The sequence below is a fragment of the Narcine bancroftii genome, chromosome 5, assembly GCF_036971445.1.
Source record: "Narcine bancroftii isolate sNarBan1 chromosome 5, sNarBan1.hap1, whole genome shotgun sequence".
Classification (NCBI taxonomy): domain Eukaryota; kingdom Metazoa; phylum Chordata; class Chondrichthyes; order Torpediniformes; family Narcinidae; genus Narcine; species Narcine bancroftii.
Genome location: NC_091473.1, coordinates 116,463,295 through 116,483,231, shown reverse-complemented (window position 1 = coordinate 116,483,231; position 19,937 = coordinate 116,463,295). Strand labels below are relative to the sequence as shown.

The window sequence follows — 19,937 nt, the reverse complement described above, 5'->3', positions numbered from 1 at the left end:
ACATTCATTCCTTTTCTCAGACTTGAGATTTCATTTGCAAATCCCTTCTAGCAAAAGCAGATTATCTCCATTTCAGCATCAACCAGTTCCTCAACTGTGAGACCACTATTTTCTTGAGTCTCGAGATTTCCTATCTCTTTTGTGCAGACCTCTCTGATGGATATTAACTAGATGAAATTGAGCAAGAACACCGCTTGCTTTCTTTTCCTCTTTCTGCTATGATATAGAAACAGTCTTTTAAATCTGAACATCCATACTACTGCCCTTTTCAAATGAGTCCGGGATGAGAAATAATAGATTAAGCGGCTTACTGGATCAACTTCTTCAGGTGATATATGAACAGCATTTACAGGTATTCTCCTGATTTCAGAGTCCTCTGGAGAGTTTCCTCCCAATCCATCAAAATTTTGAGGCCACTTCCTGAGGTCAAAGAAGAAATTGAGGCTGGACACCCATATTTCTTCAGAAAAGATTTGACTTTAAAATCTCGAAGCCATGACTGCTGGATTATTAACTGTATTGCATGTGAGATTTTGACAATTGCAGCAATTCAGTTGGCTACAAAAGTTATTGGTCATGTATTTGAGCACAGAGGTGCCATTGATCCAAACTATGGAGTCTGCTAGTTTAATCTGCAGCATTTTTCTCCACTCTGTGTCCATTGCGCTCACCATGGTGGCAGCACTCAACTCCATTTGAGAGATGGTGGCTGGCTTGAATGGAGCCTCTCTTGCCTTTTCCATCACAAACCCATAATGTGCCTGTCCTTGGTTATCATTCAATAACAGGTAACTGACAGTTCCTTAACTGTCCTCACAGACATCAGCAAAATGTTGAGCAGATGTCACCATTCCAAAAATTGTGAGTTTGAAACATCTGTCAACCACAGTCTTCCACTTTATGAAGATCCTGAATCCAACACATCCATTACTGTTCAATGGAGACTGGTATAGTTTCATCCTAACCAATCCTTTTCCTGCACAAATCTTGCAGGATTTTCTTTGCCAAGGGAAAGGGGATTATATATTGAACTGATTGTTGAAAGAATCACCCTTCTTGTGAGCGATTAGTCTTTCAAGATGATTTTGAACTTAAATATGTCAGACTGAAGACACCATTATACACCTAACACCCTCTCCACAGGAAGGTTGTGGAAATGTGCAGATTCTTCATTTGCTGTCTCTGTTTCAGGTATGGTAGTCAACACATGACGATTGTTCCTTATCCACTTGGCAAGTAGAGAGGCTCCCTTGAAAGAAATTGCTCGTAGCTCATGATAAAGAGCTATTGCATCTTCTGAAGATGTAGAAGTGAGGTTGTCATCACATAGAAATGGTACTTCCAGCTTTTTAAAAAGTTTTTACACAATGAACCATAATCAATCAAAATACATAAACATTTCCCTCTTAAATATACACAGAGGTATTTTCTCCCCTTTTTAATTCCCCCTACCTTTCCTCCTTCCTTCCCACCCCCCTCCAAACCCATTAAACGTTCAACATATACAATACAATAAAACCATTAAACAATGTCATCACACAATGAAAATAAACAAAATTGTGTCATCTACTTTTACACACTGGGTCAGTTCATTTCGTCTTCTTCTCATTTTATCATTTTAGGGGATGGAGGTCCGCGGTAAGTACTCTGTTGTGTTCCATGTACGGTTCCCAAATTTGTTCAAATAATGTGACTTTATATTTTAAATTATATGTTATTTTTTCCAATGGAATACATTTATTCATTTCCATGTACCATTGCTGTACTCTCAGGCTCTCTTCTGATTTCCAAGTTGACATTATACATTTTTTTGCTACAGCTAAGGCTATCATAATAAATCTTTTTTGCGCTTCATCCAGTTTGAGGCCTAAATCTTTACTTCTTATATTACTTAGATTTTTTGGTATGTTGCTTTTTGTGATTTTATTTAAAAACATCTATCTGATAATGTTGGATCCCATTTATTTAACTTTTGGGGCGTGATATATGACCAGTGTAACCAATTATATTGTATCATGCGTAACCTCGTGTTTATTATATTTTTCATAGTTCCAGAGCATAACTTTTCCCATATTTCATTTTTTATCTTTATGTTTAAATCTTTTTCCCATTTTTGTTTGGGTTTATAGCTTATTTCATCATTTTCCTTCTCTTGCAGCTTGATGTACATGTTTGTTATAAATCTTTTTATTATCGTGTTTCTGTAATTACATATTCAAGGCTGCTTCCTTCTGGTAATCTCAGTCTGCTTCCCAATTTGTTCTTTAAGTAGGTTTTCAATTGGTGGTATGCAAACATTGTACTATGAGTTATTCCATATTTGTACTTCATTTGTTCAAATGTTAATAAATTATTTCCCCCAAAACAATTTTGTATTCTTTTAATTCCTTTTCTCTCCCATTCTCTAAAGGAAAGGTTATCTATTGTAAAAGGGATTAGCTGATTTGCGTCAATAATAATTTTAGTAGTTGGTAATTTGTTATTTTCCTTTCTAAGTGAATCTTCTTCCATATATTGAGTAAGTGATGCAATACTGGTGAGCTTTTATATCATATCAGCTTTTCATCCCACTTATAAAGTATATGTTCTGGTACCTTCTCCCTTATTTTATCTAGCTCTATCTTAGTCCAATCTGGTTTTTCCCTTGTCTGATAAAAATCTGATAAATACCTTAATTGTGTTGCTCTATAATAATTTTTAAAGTTTGGTAACTGCAAACCACCTTCGTTGTACCTCTCTGTTAATTTATCTAGTGCTATCCTCGGTTTCTCCCCCTTTCCATAGAAATTTCCTTATTATTCTCTTTAGTTCTTTAGTTCATTGAAGAATTTCTCAGTTAAGGGAACTGGTAATGATTGAAATAAGTATTGTATCCTTGGAAAGACATTCATTTTAATGCAATTTACCCTCCCTATCAACATTAGCGGTAATTCTTTCAATGTTCTAAATTTTCCTGCAATTTCTTTATTAGTGGCTGATAATTTAATTTGTACAGGTGGCTTAAATTATTATCTATCTAATAGCTAGGTATTGGATTGCTTGTGTTTGCCATTTAAATGGTGATTCTTTTTAAAATTCTGTATAATCTGCATTACTCACTGGCATCGCTTCACTTTTATTTGCGTTGATCTTGTACCCCGATATTTGTCCATAATCCTTCAATTTCTTTTGTAGTTCTTTTATTGATATTTCTGGTTCTGTTAAGTATACTATGATGACATCTGCAAATAAACTGATTTTATATTCCTTCCCCTTTATTTTTATCCCTTTTATTTTATTTTCTGTTCTTATCAGTTCTGCTTTGGTTCTATTGCTAAAGCGAACAGTGAGGGAGATAGTGGACATCCCTGCCTAGTTGACCTACTTAATTTAAATTGGTTTGATACATATCCATTTACTGTCACCTTCGCCAATGGTCCCTTATATAATGCTTTAATCCCATCAATATATTTTTCTGGTAGGTTGAACCTCTGTAATACTTCAAATAAATAATTCAATTCTACCCTGTCAAAAGCTTTCTCTGCATCTAAAGCAACAGCCACTGTTGGTATCTTATTTCCTTGTACTGCATGGATTAAATTAATGAACTTAAAGACATTGTCCGTTGTTCGTCTTTTCTTAATAAATCCAGTTTGATCTTGTTTTACTATTTTTGGTACACAGTCGGCGAATCTGTTTGCTAATAGTTTTGCTATTATCTTGTAATGTGAGTTAAGTAGAGATATTGGTCTATACGATGCTGGTGTTAGTGGATCTTTCCCCGTCTTTGGTATTACTGTAATTATTGCTGTTTTTGTGTTTCTTCAATCTGGTTCATTACTTCCAGGAGAGGAGGAATTAGTAACTCTTTAAATGTTTTATAGAATTCTATTAGAAGTCCATCCTCTCCAGGCATTTATTGTTCAGCAGTTTTTTTTAATATATCCTGTATTTCCTCTATTTTAAATGGTTTTATCAAGTTGTTTTGCTCCTCTTCTTGCAATTTCGGTAGTTCAATTTTAGCTAAAAACTCATCTATTTTTGTCTTCTTTCCCTTCGTTCTCAGTTCAGTATAATTGTTCATAGAATTCCTTAAAGTTTTAATTGATCTCTGTTGGGTTATATGTAATTTGTTTGTCCTTTTCCCTTGATGCCAATGCAGTTCTTTTAACTTGTTCTGTTTTAAGTTGCCAGGCTAATATTTTGTGTGTTTTTTTTCTCCGAGCTCATAGTACTTCTGCTTTATTTTCATTATGTTCTTCTCCACCTTGTATATTTGTAATGTTTCGTATTTTATTTTTTGTCCGCCAATTCTCTTCTTTTTGTTGTATCTTCCCTTGTTGCTAGTTCTTTTTCTGTACTTGCTATTTCCCTTTCCAGCTGTTCTATTTCCCGATTGTAGTCCTTTTTCATCTTAGTTACATAACTTATTATCTGCCCTCTAATAAAGGCTTTCATTGCATCCCATAATGTAAATTTGTCTTTTACTGATTCTGTATTTATTTCAAAGTACATTTTAATTTGGCGTTCAATTAATTCTCTAAAATCCTGTCTTTTAAGTAGCATGAAGTTTAATCTCCATCTATATGTTCTTGGTGGGATGTCCTCTATTGCTAATAACAGGAGTGAATGATCAGAAAGCAATCTAGCTTTATATTCCGTTTTCTTAACTCTCCCATGGATATGGGCTGACAACAGGAACAAGTCAATCCTTGAGTATGTTTTATGTCTACTCGAATAATATGAGTATTCCTTCTCGTTTGGGTGTTGTCTCCTCCATATATCCAATGTTGCATTTCCTGCATTGATTTAACCATAAATGTGGCCACTTTATTCTTTCTGCTAGTCTTTTGTTCAGTTTTATCCACCTTTGGGTCCAAATTAAGGTTAAAATCCCCTCCTATCAATATATTCCCCTGCGTATCTACAATCTTCAAAAAAAACATCTTGCATAAACTTTTGATCCTCTTCATTAGGTGCATATATATTGACCAAATTCCAGAATTCTATTTTTATCTGACACTTTACCGTTACATACCTTCCTGCTAAAGCAATAATAAAATCTATTATTTCCTCCTCTATTTTGATTGGGTACATTTTTTTTTATTAATATAGCTACACCTTTGGCTTTTGAATTATATGATGTTGCCATTACGTGCCCTACCCAGTCTCTCCTTAATTTATTACGTTCCACTTCAGTTAGATGCGTTTCCTGCACGAATGTTTTATCTATTTTTTCATTTTTCAGTAAATTCAATAGCCTCTTCCTTTTGATTTAGTTATGTATTCCATTAATATTTATAGTCATATAGTTCAACATGGCCAACTCATACTCTGTTTACACCTCATTTCCGCTTCCTCATCACCACCTTTCCCCTTTTCCCCATTTTCATCTCTCAGTTTTCCCTTTTTGAACTCATTATATGATAACACTTCTAAAACATAAAAGACTTCAACAACTCCCACATCTAAAATTCCCTTAACCCCAAGTGTCGTTTCTCCCCCCCCCCTTTGAGTTGCCCCTTGACCCTTGCCGGGCAACCATAACTCCCCTCTCCATTCGGATTGCGAACCCGCTCACAAGCGTCAACTGATTTCGCAGTGACTGTTATTCTCTCCCACCCAACCCTCACCAGAAAAGACTTTTATCTTCACATTTAACAAAGCTCACCTTTTCTTTTTTCCCCTCTCCCTTATTTCCCTTTTCTTTCCCTTCTTTAGTTCTTACTTATACATTATTTTTACATCTTTATAAGTAGTTTGTCGTCGTTCTTCGTTCTTGTTACATCTCTTCACAATTCTTGTGGTTTCTCCGGATCCAAGAATAGTCTGTTTTGCTCCCCCGGGATAACTATTTTAAGCACAGCTGGATATCTTAACATAAATTTATAGCCATTTTTCCATAGGATCGATTTTGCTGTGTTAAACTCCTTCCTCTTTAGGAGTTCAAAATTTATGTCTGGGTTAAAAAATATTTTTTGACACTTGTATTCCAATAGTTTTTTGTCTTCTTATTTTCTTCCTTGCCCTCTCCAATATATTTTCTCTTGTCATGTATCTCATATATTCAACTAAAACTGATCTTGGTTTTTGTTGCGACTGTGGTTTCCGGACTAGTGTTCTGTGTGCCCTTTCTATTTCCATTCGTTCTTGTATTTCTGGCATTCCCAGGACCTTTGGGATCCATTCTTTTATAAATTCTTCATTATTTTTGCCTCCTTCATCTTTCTTTAGGCCCACTATCTTTGTTGTTTCGCCTACTATAGTTTTCCATTATATCCATCTTCTGAGCTAACAACTCCTGTGACTCTTTAACTTTTTTGACACTTTCTTCCAATTTTCTTCTCAAGTCATTCACTTCTATTTCTACAGCTGTTTCTTGTTCTTCCTCATTTTCTAATCTTTTCCCTATTTCTGTCATGACCAGCTCTATTCTACTCACTTTTTCTTCTGTACTTTTCAATTTTCTGTTCATTTCACTAAATTCTAATGCCAACCGTTCTTTTAATGCTTTCATTTGTTCTTGAAATTTTTAAAAATCTAAATACTGTCCATCTCTTTTACCTTCTATTCCTCTGTGCAGAGCTTGGTCTTCTTCTTCTTCTGTATCTGCTTCTGTGATTGTGTCTTCTACTTCTCTTCCTTATATCTGTGTCTCTTCTGACTTTCTTGTTGAGCTGCTTGCCTCAGTTTGTTGGGTGTTTTTTTGCATAGCTTGTTGTTGGTCCTCTTCTTCTGGGCTAGTTATCTGTTGGGCTTCCTGTTGCTGTTTTTCTTTCTTATCACTCTCTTTCTCGTTGCTTTCCTCTTCTTCCAGCTGAGAGCCCTGCTGTCGGGCATCTCTCAGCTGGTCGCGCTGTGTAAGTTCACTCCATAGCTGGGCCCCCCTCCCGTCGGTGTTTTCCTTTTCCTTGGTGTGCACAATGCGCACTTCCACTGTCGGGAGGTCATGTCACTGCGGGGCGCCACTAACCTCAGAGAGCGGGCTCCTCTCTCCACGGCGGCTCCCTGCCTCTTCATGCAGGTAAGGCCTTCTCCTTTTTCTTCCGGCGTCTTTCCTTCTTTTTTCCCCATTGTTTTTGCTTTTTCATTCTTGGGTGCCATTTTCTTTCATTTCTCCACACCTTTATCTTTAATTTGTCGTGTTTTGTGTTTCTTGAGCTTTACATTTTCTTCTTTTCTGGAGAGGGCTGGTATTCACCTACCAGCCACTACTCATCACGTGACTCCTAAATGGTGCTTACAGCTTGAGGGCTAAATTGTTTTCTATTGTCCTTGGCACACTTCCTAAGGGCAAAATTCACACAACTTGGAGATGAAGTTGCTCCAAATAGATGCACTGTCATTCTGTATTCCACCATGTTTTTACTGATGTCTTCCATCAGGCCACCAGGGGAACCGTAACAAGTCACGGTCTTCATTTGGTACTTTCACCTGGTGGAACATTGCTTCAATTTTGCTTTTCTATGGCTGTAAATATGTTTTATTCTGTTCACTGTTGCTTGTAGGAGGTAATGTAGCTGGGGATGTCACATGTGCATGTTCAGACGGATTTCTGATGCTTGACTGGAAAGTTAAAGGAGCTGTGATGAGAGATTGGAATTGAGCTACAGCTGGGCCTGCAGTTACTATTATTGGTAACACCATGCTTTGGGAGGATTTGTCCATGTGTATGCATGTCTTGTAACTGTGGTACAAAAGGATCTGTCTTAACATTAAGTGTTTTCTTTTCCTATTGTCCTTTCTCAAGATATGACTCCATACCATCAGATGCTTCAGTTCAGTTACTTCGAACACCAGATCCCTTTGAGATTCCTAGTCCCCTCTTATTGGCCATATTAGCTGCAATATTTGCATCTGGATTGAGCTGCTCCTTTTTCCTCCTTACCTGGCTCCTTAGCTGCTCCTCCTGCTTCCTTAACTGCTCTTCCTGGCTCCTTAGCTGCTACTCCTGCTCTTCTAAAGCATGTTTATCCTAAAACTATTTTTGTTGTGCAACAAGAGCAGCCACTTCGTCCTGAGCCCTTAAACATGCAGATGTTGTGTACTGGAAACTCTGGAGTTTGATCCAGAAGAATTTGTTTGCTTCTCCTGCTTCCAACATTTGACACACTGTCCCCGGTTGTATTTTATCCTGTATGTCAGATGTTGCCTTGATACTTAACTCTCTCCATCTGGAACTGAACATTCTTTGCATCTTCAACCTATTCACCACCATTTTGTGTCACATCTTCAGTCATTTTCAAGTTGCTGACTTTAAAATCAGGCGATGTCTTCTGCAGTGGTTTTAATCATACCTCAGCATCAGCGGTGGCGGCACCCATTTTGCGCGCCTCCATCCAATCGTCCGCTGAGCATGAGCACCAAGCATGCACAACACAAGTACAAAATCAACAGTCCCCAATGGACAAGCAGCATTACAACCAAACTGTGTTCAAATTAATAAATACACAGAAGGAATCCACAAAAGTAATCTACAGCTTTTGATGGCTTTGATGCACTGCTGTCAATGAACGAGTTTCTACCATGGCAGCAGTTAATGATATTGCTGTGATTGTCAACAAATGACTTTGCCAGCATGACCATAGGATGTTCTCTAGGATTAGAAGTCCTGGACCCCTCTGTGGCCGATGTTCAGACTGATGGAGGCAGATTGCTATCAGTGGCCTGCCCTCAGCATTTCCAACATGGCCACCATATTGCTTTCAGTATGCTCCAAACAGAAGAGGGGATACAGTCCAAATGTTCCAACAATACCCATTCAATCCAACATCTGTTTTCTTTGTAGTGATTACTATCCATAAAAAATCACTCGAAGGGTAAGGGGTCTCTACTTTTGATGTGTTTGAGGAATTCATGACGATGAATTTTAAAATGGTTTATTAATTAACAAAAAAAGAATTGTAACATAACGTCCATGGTAATGTTCTTAAACTTGGTGATGGTAACTGTCTAATGTATAGCGACCAGTCTCTTTGGTAATGTAACGATCAATCCCCTCAGTAACGGTCACTCACCCACTGTCTATCCCGCCAATACAGTCAATGTGGGCTCACTAACTACTCTCCAATTACATGCAACCCCCGTGCATGCGCCAACCCAAACACTTGTGCATACCAAACACTTTCAGCCTCTGGACCTCTGAACGCTGCCGATGCCCTTCACTATTGTCAACAATGGAAATCAACGAGCCTTTGACCCTTATAGGGAATATACTGTATCTGTGACTCTTATAGGGAATATACTGTATCTCTTGGGGAGAGCTTGTGTGGACTTGAAGGGCTGAGTATTATTTTTCTTTGTTGGCATAAGTTTCTATGAAGAGGAAGTACTCCCAATATATATAGTCTGTGATGCCATTTTCAAGGTTTAATTTGATGCATAATTTCCTTTTAAAATTATTTTTATTCAGTTTTATCATATAATGATATATTTTAAGTCAATTTAAATTAAATATATATATTTGGATTGGTATATAGAAATAATAATACATGGATTCGTATTCCAATCTAAACATATAGTGAATAGTTTATAAAAAAAAAGGAGGAAAAAAGGGTTGATTATAAAGATCTAACCCAATCCACCAACCAAGGTTGAAATTGGTATTCAAGCAGACTTGAAATTGACCAATGGCCTCCGGAGATCTGACGAAACATGTCCATTTACTGCATCCCCAAACCTTGATCATTTCAATTAGGAAAGTAAGCTATAAATGGATCTTAATATTCCTAACATTATGTTTGAATGTTTTCCAACAGAATTTCCTAAAGTTGACCTCTAAAATTCAGCCCTCAATCCAAAATTAATTCTCTCACAAGAAATAGATTATCACTATCTCTTTATTTTTGGAAACCTATCTGGATCAGCTTTCTAAACTCTATCTGGCCAAAATTGGAGAAGAATGGGCCCAAAGATTAGCTATTGTGCTAATGTGGCAGATGATGCTTGTGCTCATGTTAAAATAATGAGACCACACCTGAAGTTCTCACCCAGTGAAGAGTGTTTATTATAGTGTTATCAGGCTTAATGTAGACCCACAACATGTGACCTGGCATCATGACATCTGAAGTGCTAATGACCTCATGACATAGCTACGTTGAGTAGGCCAGGGCTTCTCAATAGACCTACAGGTGCTGCTGAGTCTCAATGCCTCGTAGCTTTAGTGGCTAGTTGCCAGTAGATAGGAGGCTGTTGTGTCTAGCTGTCACAAGACAGGAGCTGCCCACTCCCTCAAAGTGTACCGCTACACAAATACAATAAATGTTTAGAACCATAGAACATTACAGCACAGAAGCAGGCCCCTTTGTCTCCAAGTCTATGCCAAAACATATTTTTGCCTAATTCTACTGACCTGCACCCAGTCCATGCCCTTCCATACACCTCCTATCTTGTAGCTCTCCAAATTCTTAAATGTTATGTAACGTGCCCAGCGGACCCCAAAACCCAGCAGCAACAGAAATTCACCAAGACAAATGGTTACATAAACAAAAGTTGCTTTTAATTTTCTTTAAACATAAAAACAGGATCAAAGTTTAACTTATTACTATTAACTTCTTACTCTTCCAAATTCTTACACTGTGCACATTTATGAATTTTCAACAAGCTCTAGTGAAAAGATAAATGGTTGCCGCTCAGGAAGGTTCTAGTTGGTTTCAGAGGGACATTTGTTGCTCATTGAATGCACACATTGATTTCTTCCAACCAGTCACTCAGTGTCTTGCTGAGGAAACTTGCCCCATCATGGGTTTTCCAAATGATAATCTTTTCTTCCAGGTCACCACAGAATTCCTCTTTTTTCCCTTATTTCAGGAGAAACTCTCTAGCTAGCCATTTCCTCTTGTAAGTACCACAAGGATTTTTCAACAGGCTGAAGTCAGAACTCAAAACCCATCTTCAAAATGGGGTTTTCCACAAGCTTCCAAAAGCCACTGCCGAATGCCGAAGTCATTTCTCTCTCTCTCTCTCTCTCTCTCTCTCTCTCTCTCTCTCTCTCTCTCTCTCTCTCTCTCTCTCTCTCTCTCTCTCTCTCTCTCTCTCTCAAAAACCTGTTTGGTCTTTTTCTTTTTCTCTCTGCTTGCAAAACCACATGACCTTCTTAAAACAGCAAACTCAACCACACAGATTGTGGCACCGGAATCAGTTTTTTGAGCCTGGCCATCTGTTGCTTTCAAAATAATAATCCATTTACTCCATAGCATCAGTCCAAATAACATGATCATAGGCATTCTTCAAAGTTTCTAGAAAGTCATTGTGGACATGACATCTCTCCTTATGCATAGCTCTTGCATTTTTAATGAAATCTGTTTTGTGAAGGGTTTTTTTGTTTGTGATGACGCACCAAACCCCCACAATCCATCTCTTTTAAAAAGTATATTTATATATAATATAAAATATAAAATAGCCCATCACAATTAAAATTGAGCCGGCATTCACCACTTCAGCTGTAAGCTCGCTCCACACACCCACTACTCTCTGTGTGACCCTCATGTTCCCCTAAACTTAACCCTTTTATGTCCTCTGGTTTGTATCTCACAAACTCAGTGAAAAATGCCTAACTTCATTTACTCCGTCTATCCCTCTCATAATTTTAAATACCTCTATCAAACCTTCCTTCATTCTTCTAAGCTCCAGGGAGTAAAGTCCTAACCTGTTTAACCTTTCTCTGTAACTAATTTTTTGAAGTTCGGGAAACATCCAAGTAAATTGTCTCTGTGCTCTTTTAACCTTATTAATATCTTTCCTGTAGTTAGGTGACCAAAACTGCAGATAGTACTCCACATTTGACCTCATCTTGTACAATTTTACCATAACATCCCAACTCAGTACTTTGATTTATGAAAGCCAGTATGCCAGAAGCTCTCTTTACAACCTTATTCACCCACGGTGTCATTTTTAAGAAATTTTATATTTTTGTATTCCCAGATCCCTCTGTTTTATCATTTACCATTTACTGTGTATATCCTTTCTTGGTTTGTCCTTCCAAAATGCACCACCTCACACTTGTCTGCATTAATTCCATCTGCCATTTTTCCAGCTGGTCTAGATCCCTCCGCAAGCTGTGAAAACCTTCTTTACTGTTCACAACGCCTTTTATCTTAGTGTCATCTGCAAAGTTGCTGATCCAATATACCACATTATCATCCAGATCATTGATATAGATGACAAACAATAATGGTATCAGCACTGATCCCTGAGGCACACCACTAGTCACAGGCCTCCAGTCTGAGAAGCAATCATCCACCAATATTCTCTGGCCTCTGCAGTTGACCTATTGTTGAATCCAGATTACTACTTCACCATGAATACCTAGCATCTGAACCTTCCTGACTAACCTCCCGCATGGGATTTTGTCAAAAGCCTTACTAAAGTCCATGCACACAACATTCACAGCCTTTCATTCATCAACTTTCTTGGTGACCTTGGAAAAACTCTTATCAGATTGGTTAAACTCGACCTTCCACGCACAAAGCCATGATGACAATCCCTAATCAGTCTCTGGATCTCAATAATTGTATATCCGATCCCTTAGACAACAATCCAATATTTTACCTACCACTGACTTCAGGCTCACCAGCCTATAATTTACAGGGTTACTTTTGGAACATTTTTTCAACAACGTAATTACATGAGCAGCATGTAATCTAATCCTTTAGCAGCACAACTGTGGCTAAGGACATTTTAAATATTTCCGCCAGAGCCCCTGGAATTTCTATATCATGGCCCAAGAAAATATCTTGTCAGGCCCTGAGGATTTATCCACCCTTATTTGCTTTAAGACAGCAACCACCTCCTCCTCTTTAATCTGAATAGATTCCATGACCTAACTCATGACCTCACTTCCTGTTTTCCTTACTTCCCACGACTCTGCATGTTTCCTGAGTGAATAATGATGGAAAAGAAAACATTTTAATATCTCTCCCATCTCTTATGGCTCCATACAAAGCCAACCACTCTGATCTTCAAGGGGACCAATTTTATGTTCCTTATTAGCCTTTTGTTCTTAATATGCCTGTAGAAACCCTTCAGAATTTTCTTTTCATTGTCTGACAAATCAACATAATTTCTTTTAGCTTTTCTGATTTTTTTTTTTTCTTGAGGTTTTTCTTGGATTTTTATACTCCTCAAGTACCTCATTGAGGAGTATAAACCTCTCTCTTTTTCCGAACCAGATCCCTTGAAAACCAAGGTTCCCTATGCCTTTAATCCTGACAGGAACACATACAAGCTCTATGATATCAACATTTCATCTTTGAAGATCTTTCACCTCCACTTGCCCCAGAACAACTTATTCCAATCCACACAATCTTGATCCTTTCTCATTTCCTCAAAATTGGCCTTTTTTCCAATTTAGAATCTCAACCTGAGGCCCAGATCCATGCTTTTCCTTAATTACCTTGGAACTAATGGCATTATGTTCACTGGACCCAAAATGTTCCCCTACACATACTTCTGTCACCTGTCCTATCTCATTCCCTAAAAAGAGATCCAGTATTGCACTCTCTCTAGTTGGTACCTCTATATTTTAATTTAGAAAACTTTCCTGAACACATCAGATTTAATGGAGGGATCTAGATAGACTAGCTCAAAATTCATTCCAAAACTGGCTACATCTGTATTATAATTGTTGGGGTTGGGGATTAAAATACAGAGCTGAAGCCAGTTCTCTGTGATTCTGTCTAGGAGAACCAAACCTCCATTCCATTTTTCTGAAACTGCAACTGGACAGGTGCATGAATGTTTTGGACCACTTCCCTCAAATGTGCTTGTGACCGTCTCCAAATTTGGCATTGTACCTCTTTGTTTTACCAGATGTATATTCCATTGTCAAGTCAGCCATTGAAATTTTGGACTCCGCAGATGAATTATGTATCCACTAATACAGGTGCAATCAAGTGATTTGTTCAAAATTAAGATAAACTCTCAATGACATCATGCTTGTTATTTCATTGAGTGTTATTCATATTCGAATGTGTTGATGTTGAATTCTATTTTGGGCAACCAGTTCGAAGCATACAACTATAAAATTGTCTGTCCCAACATTTATAATCTTTACATTCTGTTATCAACCAGGTAATTTTACTAATGCTGGGTTAAACCATTTTTCTAAAGGCTTCATGCAAGAATTCTGGGTTTTTAGTTCATTTTCACAGGAATAGAATCCCAATAAATTGGATTGTTTATGGACTTGCTTCTTTATGTTGTGAGGTTTCACTTTTTGGAAATGTGTACCCCCGAAACTCTTTGTTTTAGATTCAAGCACCCCTGGGAGGGGGCATTTGCGCCATTGCACGCACCCGCCCAAAATAAGGTATTGTGACCCATCCCCACCCACAGTACTAACATCACTAGTGTTACTCGTCTCCACATGATATAAGCAACGTCTTTGTCTGTTACATTGGATGGAGTGGGAAGTGTGACGGCAGTGGCACACAGAGGTTCATGGTAGGTAGGTAGGTAGGCACCACCCCCTGCTGAATGAGTTTTCGAATGTCAGATTGTGCCCCCCTCCCCCCAATGGTTACCCTAATGCCACCCCACTAGACTTGTTCTGATACTGACCCTGGATTCAAGATTCCTTTTATTATCATGTAATAGTACAAAAAATGTAATACACACAAAATTTCCTTCTGTTTGCTGTAAAGCAAACAAAGAGATGCCATTAGCATTTCCTCACACCCCTATCAGTCAGAGAAATAGAAGTAAAAGAGAGTCTCTTCAGAGTCGAACAGTGGTTGTGGATTCGCCTACATCGCTCCAGTAGCGTCTGCAGCCACATAGACCCCTGCTCCGTTGACAACCTGAGCTCCAGATCCAAACCTCTGATATGAAGGCCTTCTTGCCCTCTGCACCCTCTTGAATCTTCCCATGACCCAGTCTCCAGCAACCCACAGCTTGTATGGGTCCTTCAATTGTGTCGCCAACAACGTGCAGCCTGTATGGGTCCTTTACTCCATTCATATTACCATACTGCCTCTATGGACCCTCAGGTGCCTGAATCTGTCACTGTATTGGCATGAGAGCCAGGATATTTATAATCATGAATGAAATCAGAAATATTGGGAACAATGTCCCCAATCTCAAACATAAACTCTTGTTAATCCGCAGATATTGCTTATCAAGTATGTTCTTTTTTATATCAGATTTTCAACATCCAGGTTTTCTTTTAGTTTTGTTGTCTGTGACTATAATTGATCTTAGTAATCAGACTTTTAGGAAGCCGAAGCCTGTTACTTAATGTTTCCTGTTAGCAGCAATGCAATTAAAATCAAATAAATACTTTAGCTCAGCATAGTTCTCTGCTCTAATAATTAAACTCTACTTTCTCTTTCGCAGTATACCCTGTATTTTTTTTGTTTTGCGTGGCAATATTCCCTGCTCTTTTGTTTTTATATACTGTGTCTTGGTACCCACATCAGTAACAATTCGATTTAATTGTTACAGTTTTCTTAGCATAAGTTTGGCAGCAATTTTGATTTGCATCACATGTTATTTTTGAAACAACTAATGATTCGCTATAACTGCTTTGAGTTGTTTGGTATTTGAGTATTTGGTTGATATGATGAATACTGAGGCTCTAATCTCATTTTAGATCAAAGTAATTGTAGATAATATAAATTTGAATGTTATGTGAATCATTGGTTGAGATTACAAGCTTTACAACATAATTATGTTTTAACAACATTGATACAGAAGCTAACTGATTTCATGGCATCCTCTTCAAAAACAGAACGTCAACATAAATATTTTATTTTATAAAATCCACAAACCTGGCCTTGTGTTGCGGACCTTAAGGGATAACATATGATGGTAAATTCATGATTTATGATGTTTTGTAATTCCATAACTTCTCATTAGCTTTCTCTAAGCCCAATCTATTTAATAAATGAGACCATGTTATCATTAGTCAATTGTATTCTCTGCAGGATATCAAAGGTTATGGATCAGTGTATGATGGAATGGCAGACCAGACTCAGTGGACTGAATGGCCCACTTCTGCTCCTATATCTAATGATCAAAGTTTATTGTTTGGTTTCTGCAGTAAGTTCTTTAATCTCTCTATAGTTTTCCATATATGTCTTAATTTTAGGTGGCTATGCTGTTGGAAATCTGGCGATCAATGAGAACAAGCAAATTGACTCTCTCTAAACCACAAGTCTCGCGTGCAGTGCTGCCTGAATCTCCTGCCATCAAAGACCTGCTTCGCCATGAACTTAAATTTCTGCTCCTAAATATTCTAAACAAAGCACACAAAGAGGGCAGGTTGAGTATTCCCCTGGATTTTGTATTCCTTGCATGGGTTTGGTGTTTGTTTAGTATTCTGAATATACAGATGTGTGACAGTGAGAAAAGAATCACAAATCAGTCACTAAGTATTGTCCAAATATGTTTCCTTTTGTAAACTATCATGCCGGCTAATCCAGAAGGCCAGTTCATATGAGATCCTAATTGAGCTTTTGAATTGAAGACAGAATTGGCATGGTGGTAGTGGAGGGTTGTTATTCATATTTGAGGTCTAATCACATGGATTAGTACTAGGTCTATTGTTTGTTATTGATATGCACAACTTGGATGACAATGTAGTGGTTGACATGGTTAGTAAGTTTGTAGAAATCCACAAAAATTAGTGGTGGTCGTGGACAGTCAAAAAGGTTGTCTGAGATTACAACAGGACCTAGATAAAATGGGAGTGGCAAAGGAATAGCAGATGGAATTTAACTGTGACAATGTAAGGTGTTGTGTATTAGTGGGTTAAAACCATGGCAAGGCTTGCACAGTAGATGATATAACCTTGGAGAGTGTTGTCGGACAGAGACCTCAAGGTGCAGGTACATAGATCTGTGAAAGTGACAACAATGGTTGCCCAGGTAGTGAAGAAGGCATTTCATTGGTCAGGTCCCAGAGTCAGGAGATGGGAGGTAGAAGGTTTTGGTGAGGTATCATTTGGAGTAATGTGCATAGTTCTGGTTGTCCAGCTATTGGAACGTATCCATTTAGATGGGAAGAGTGCAAGAAAAAATCATGAGAATATTACTACAACTGGCAGGTTTGAGTTGAAACAACCTCCTGCTAAAATTGCCCAGGTATACTTGGATGGTTTCAATACATAAAAAATGTGCGTTCAGTGGGTGTTTTTCCTTATTATCTCAGATGGGATGTCTAGATCAAAAATTACCAAGCTAGATATGCTGCAGGTTTATTTTGGAATAAAACTATTTAGTTAGTATCACATCCGTCATATTGTAGATATAAGAGTCAAGGAACTCATCTTTTACATTGTTGCTTTTTATTGAAAATATGAAGTATTGTACAGTCTGTCAGAGCAAAGGATTGATCCCTATTCAAAGTACTGAAAGAATGTGTAAAACATTGATTTGCATGAACCTTAATATATATGAAGGTCTCTCATTCTGAGGAATTAGTATGTTTGCTTTGAAATTAAATCCTATGTAAAATGTGATGGGTTTGACCATAGTCATTTAGATATCTAAGTAGATGACCAATTTGGTCTGGAAACACTTGAGGATAATTCTGAATTAATTTCCAAACAGAAACGTTATTACATTTATTCACTCCCACCTTCTTATTCAGGCTGCACTTTGCTCACAACAAATGGTTCAGGCCTGGAACGTTTCCTACAGATGCTGCGTAACCTGCTGAGTTTATTCAGCACTTTTGTGTATTGTTATTACACTACAAAGGGTTTGAAATTTTCAAAGGATTTAAATTTCTCACTCCTGGGGAGAGATGGGCAATGGAAAGAGTAGAATCTATCATAAGTGGTGTTCCTTATTTGTTACCGTTCACTTTCAAAATTATTGGGGTAGCAGACAAGTTGCATTTTTGTGCTGAAGTCTGATGGATGTACTCATTTTGCTTTAGGAATGAGTCTGATACTCTTTCATCATATAATCCCGATGTTGTCAATTTTGCACTGGGACAAAATAAAGCTGAAAGTGGAGCAAATGGAAATGTGAATGAAGAGGGTATGAAAAACAAACAGATGGTGCTACAGAGCTCTCAAACAACCAGCAACTGTGAAAATGAAAGGTTAGTGCCATAAAATGTGTGTGTATGTATTTATTTTGCACGTTATTGCACACTATGTAAATATGGCTAATATTGAATGATATATTTTTAATTTTTAAGGCATCGTGTTGCTGAGCCCAATAATTCCAGGACCATTAATCTGAACTCCACAGGACCTGAGTATAGGTGTCAGATTTGGGTTAGTTGGAGTCCAAATCCTGCCAAAACATTTGAATTCAAGCTGGGTCATTCCTTTATTCAAGTAGTTTTGACTTGTGTAAGTGAGTCACAGCTAAGATAGGAATAGATCAGGGCATTGACCTGGGATAAAAGGGTTTACTTTAGAGGATTGGTTTCAAGCCAGTTCTGTGGCTCAGTGAGAGAGCAGGTAGATAATGTTTCCTTGGTTCGTTTTGGATTGCCTGTGCTTAGGTGAGCAGAGTACTTTTGGAGTCAATGGAACATGCACACCAATAGAACATCAGTAAACTTGCATGTATTTTTATCAAGCTATTCCACAAAAATATTATTTCTGAACCTTTTTCACAACTTGCCATCATAAGAATTGAAGCTCAAATTTGGGTTTCTGGTCCATTGACATCAACCAATAGCTCATTGTATATATTATTAGTCATGACTTCTATCAGTGTTTTGGAACTTAAATCCATTCAGTAATTTATGACGGTAATAACTATTCATTATATTTATTTCTGTTTTTTGGTAGCACGTGAAGTAATGGCCAAGGTTGCACTGACATATGTAGAACTGCCTCACATCTGTATAGTTCTTTAAGACTGAGTGTCTGGCTTTGACTTCCCTATTTCATAACTTCTGGGCAAGTAGCATTGCCAGAAAATATTCTCACTGATATCCTACAGCAAAAGGTCACATTCCTTGCTTAATTTGCAACTTGGTATATGGAAGCTTGTCATCATTAGATGTGATGATGTGTATGTACTATAACACCATAGAATAGCACCATAGAATGTTGCAGCACAGAAACAGGCCCTTCGGCCCTTCAAGTCTGTGCCAAACCATCACTCCCCCCCCAGTCCCACTGAACTAGACCTTGACCGTAACCCTCCAATCCAAATTGTCCAAACTCTTCTTAAAAATTAAAATTGGGCCAGCATTCACCATTTCAGCTGGCAGCTCGTTCCACACTCCTACCAGTCTCTGTCTGAAGAAGTTCTCCTTAATATCCCCTCTAAACTTTTCCCCTTTCATCTTTAACCCACGTCTTCTGGTTTGTATCAGTGGAAAAAAACCCACCTACATTTACTCTGTCTATCCCCCTCATAATTTTAAATACCTCTATCAAATCTCCCTTCATTCCCTGTAATTCAGTTCCTGAAATCTAGGCAATGTTCAAGTAAATCTTTTCTGTACTCTTTCAATCTTATTGATACCTTTCCTATAGTTAGGTACTGTATATTCATCCTTTGTATCGTTAAGCTTAAAACTGATCTTAGAATTCAATTATACATTCAGATATCTGGTTCTTTATGTTTCAAAATGAGAAAAAGTGTTTGAGTCAAATCAACTCATCTACCAAGATAACACTTTATCTTCTGTCATATATTGGTAATAAATGGGACAGTTGGCTTTCCTGGCTCCAAGAATGCAGTGAGTCAGATGGAGGCAAGTGTCAACTTTTTTATAGATGTGGTTACAAATGAAGTTCTTCTATTATTATATTTGGTAATGTTGCTCTTGTTGGTTGCACTACCTTCCATCTTTATAGATGTCCAGTCAAATGTTTTATGAATAGTTCAAGTTTCTTTTTATTTATTTGTCACATAATAATACATTAAACATGTAACAGGTATGATATACTTTAACTTCTGTCCGCTGTAAGGGAAACAAAGAATCGCCACAAGCCTGGCACCTAAACCAATAGGAGAAAGAGAAGGAAAAGAGAGTCCTTTCAG

General features: G+C 37.7%; 1 protein-coding gene across 4 annotated transcripts in view; it reads left to right on the top strand.

Moving 5' to 3' along the window:
- ccdc24 (coiled-coil domain containing 24) overlaps positions 1–19,937 on the top strand; it is an 88,683-nt gene that overhangs the window by 12,652 nt on the left and 56,094 nt on the right. For all 4 annotated transcript variants that reach the window (XM_069938850.1, XM_069938851.1, XM_069938852.1 and 1 more), the window contains 2 exons: positions 16,067–16,239; positions 17,860–18,027. In XM_069938850.1, the coding sequence (XP_069794951.1) occupies positions 16,067–16,239; positions 17,860–18,027 (341 nt within the window). The remainder of the gene's footprint in view (positions 1–16,066; positions 16,240–17,859; positions 18,028–19,937) is intronic.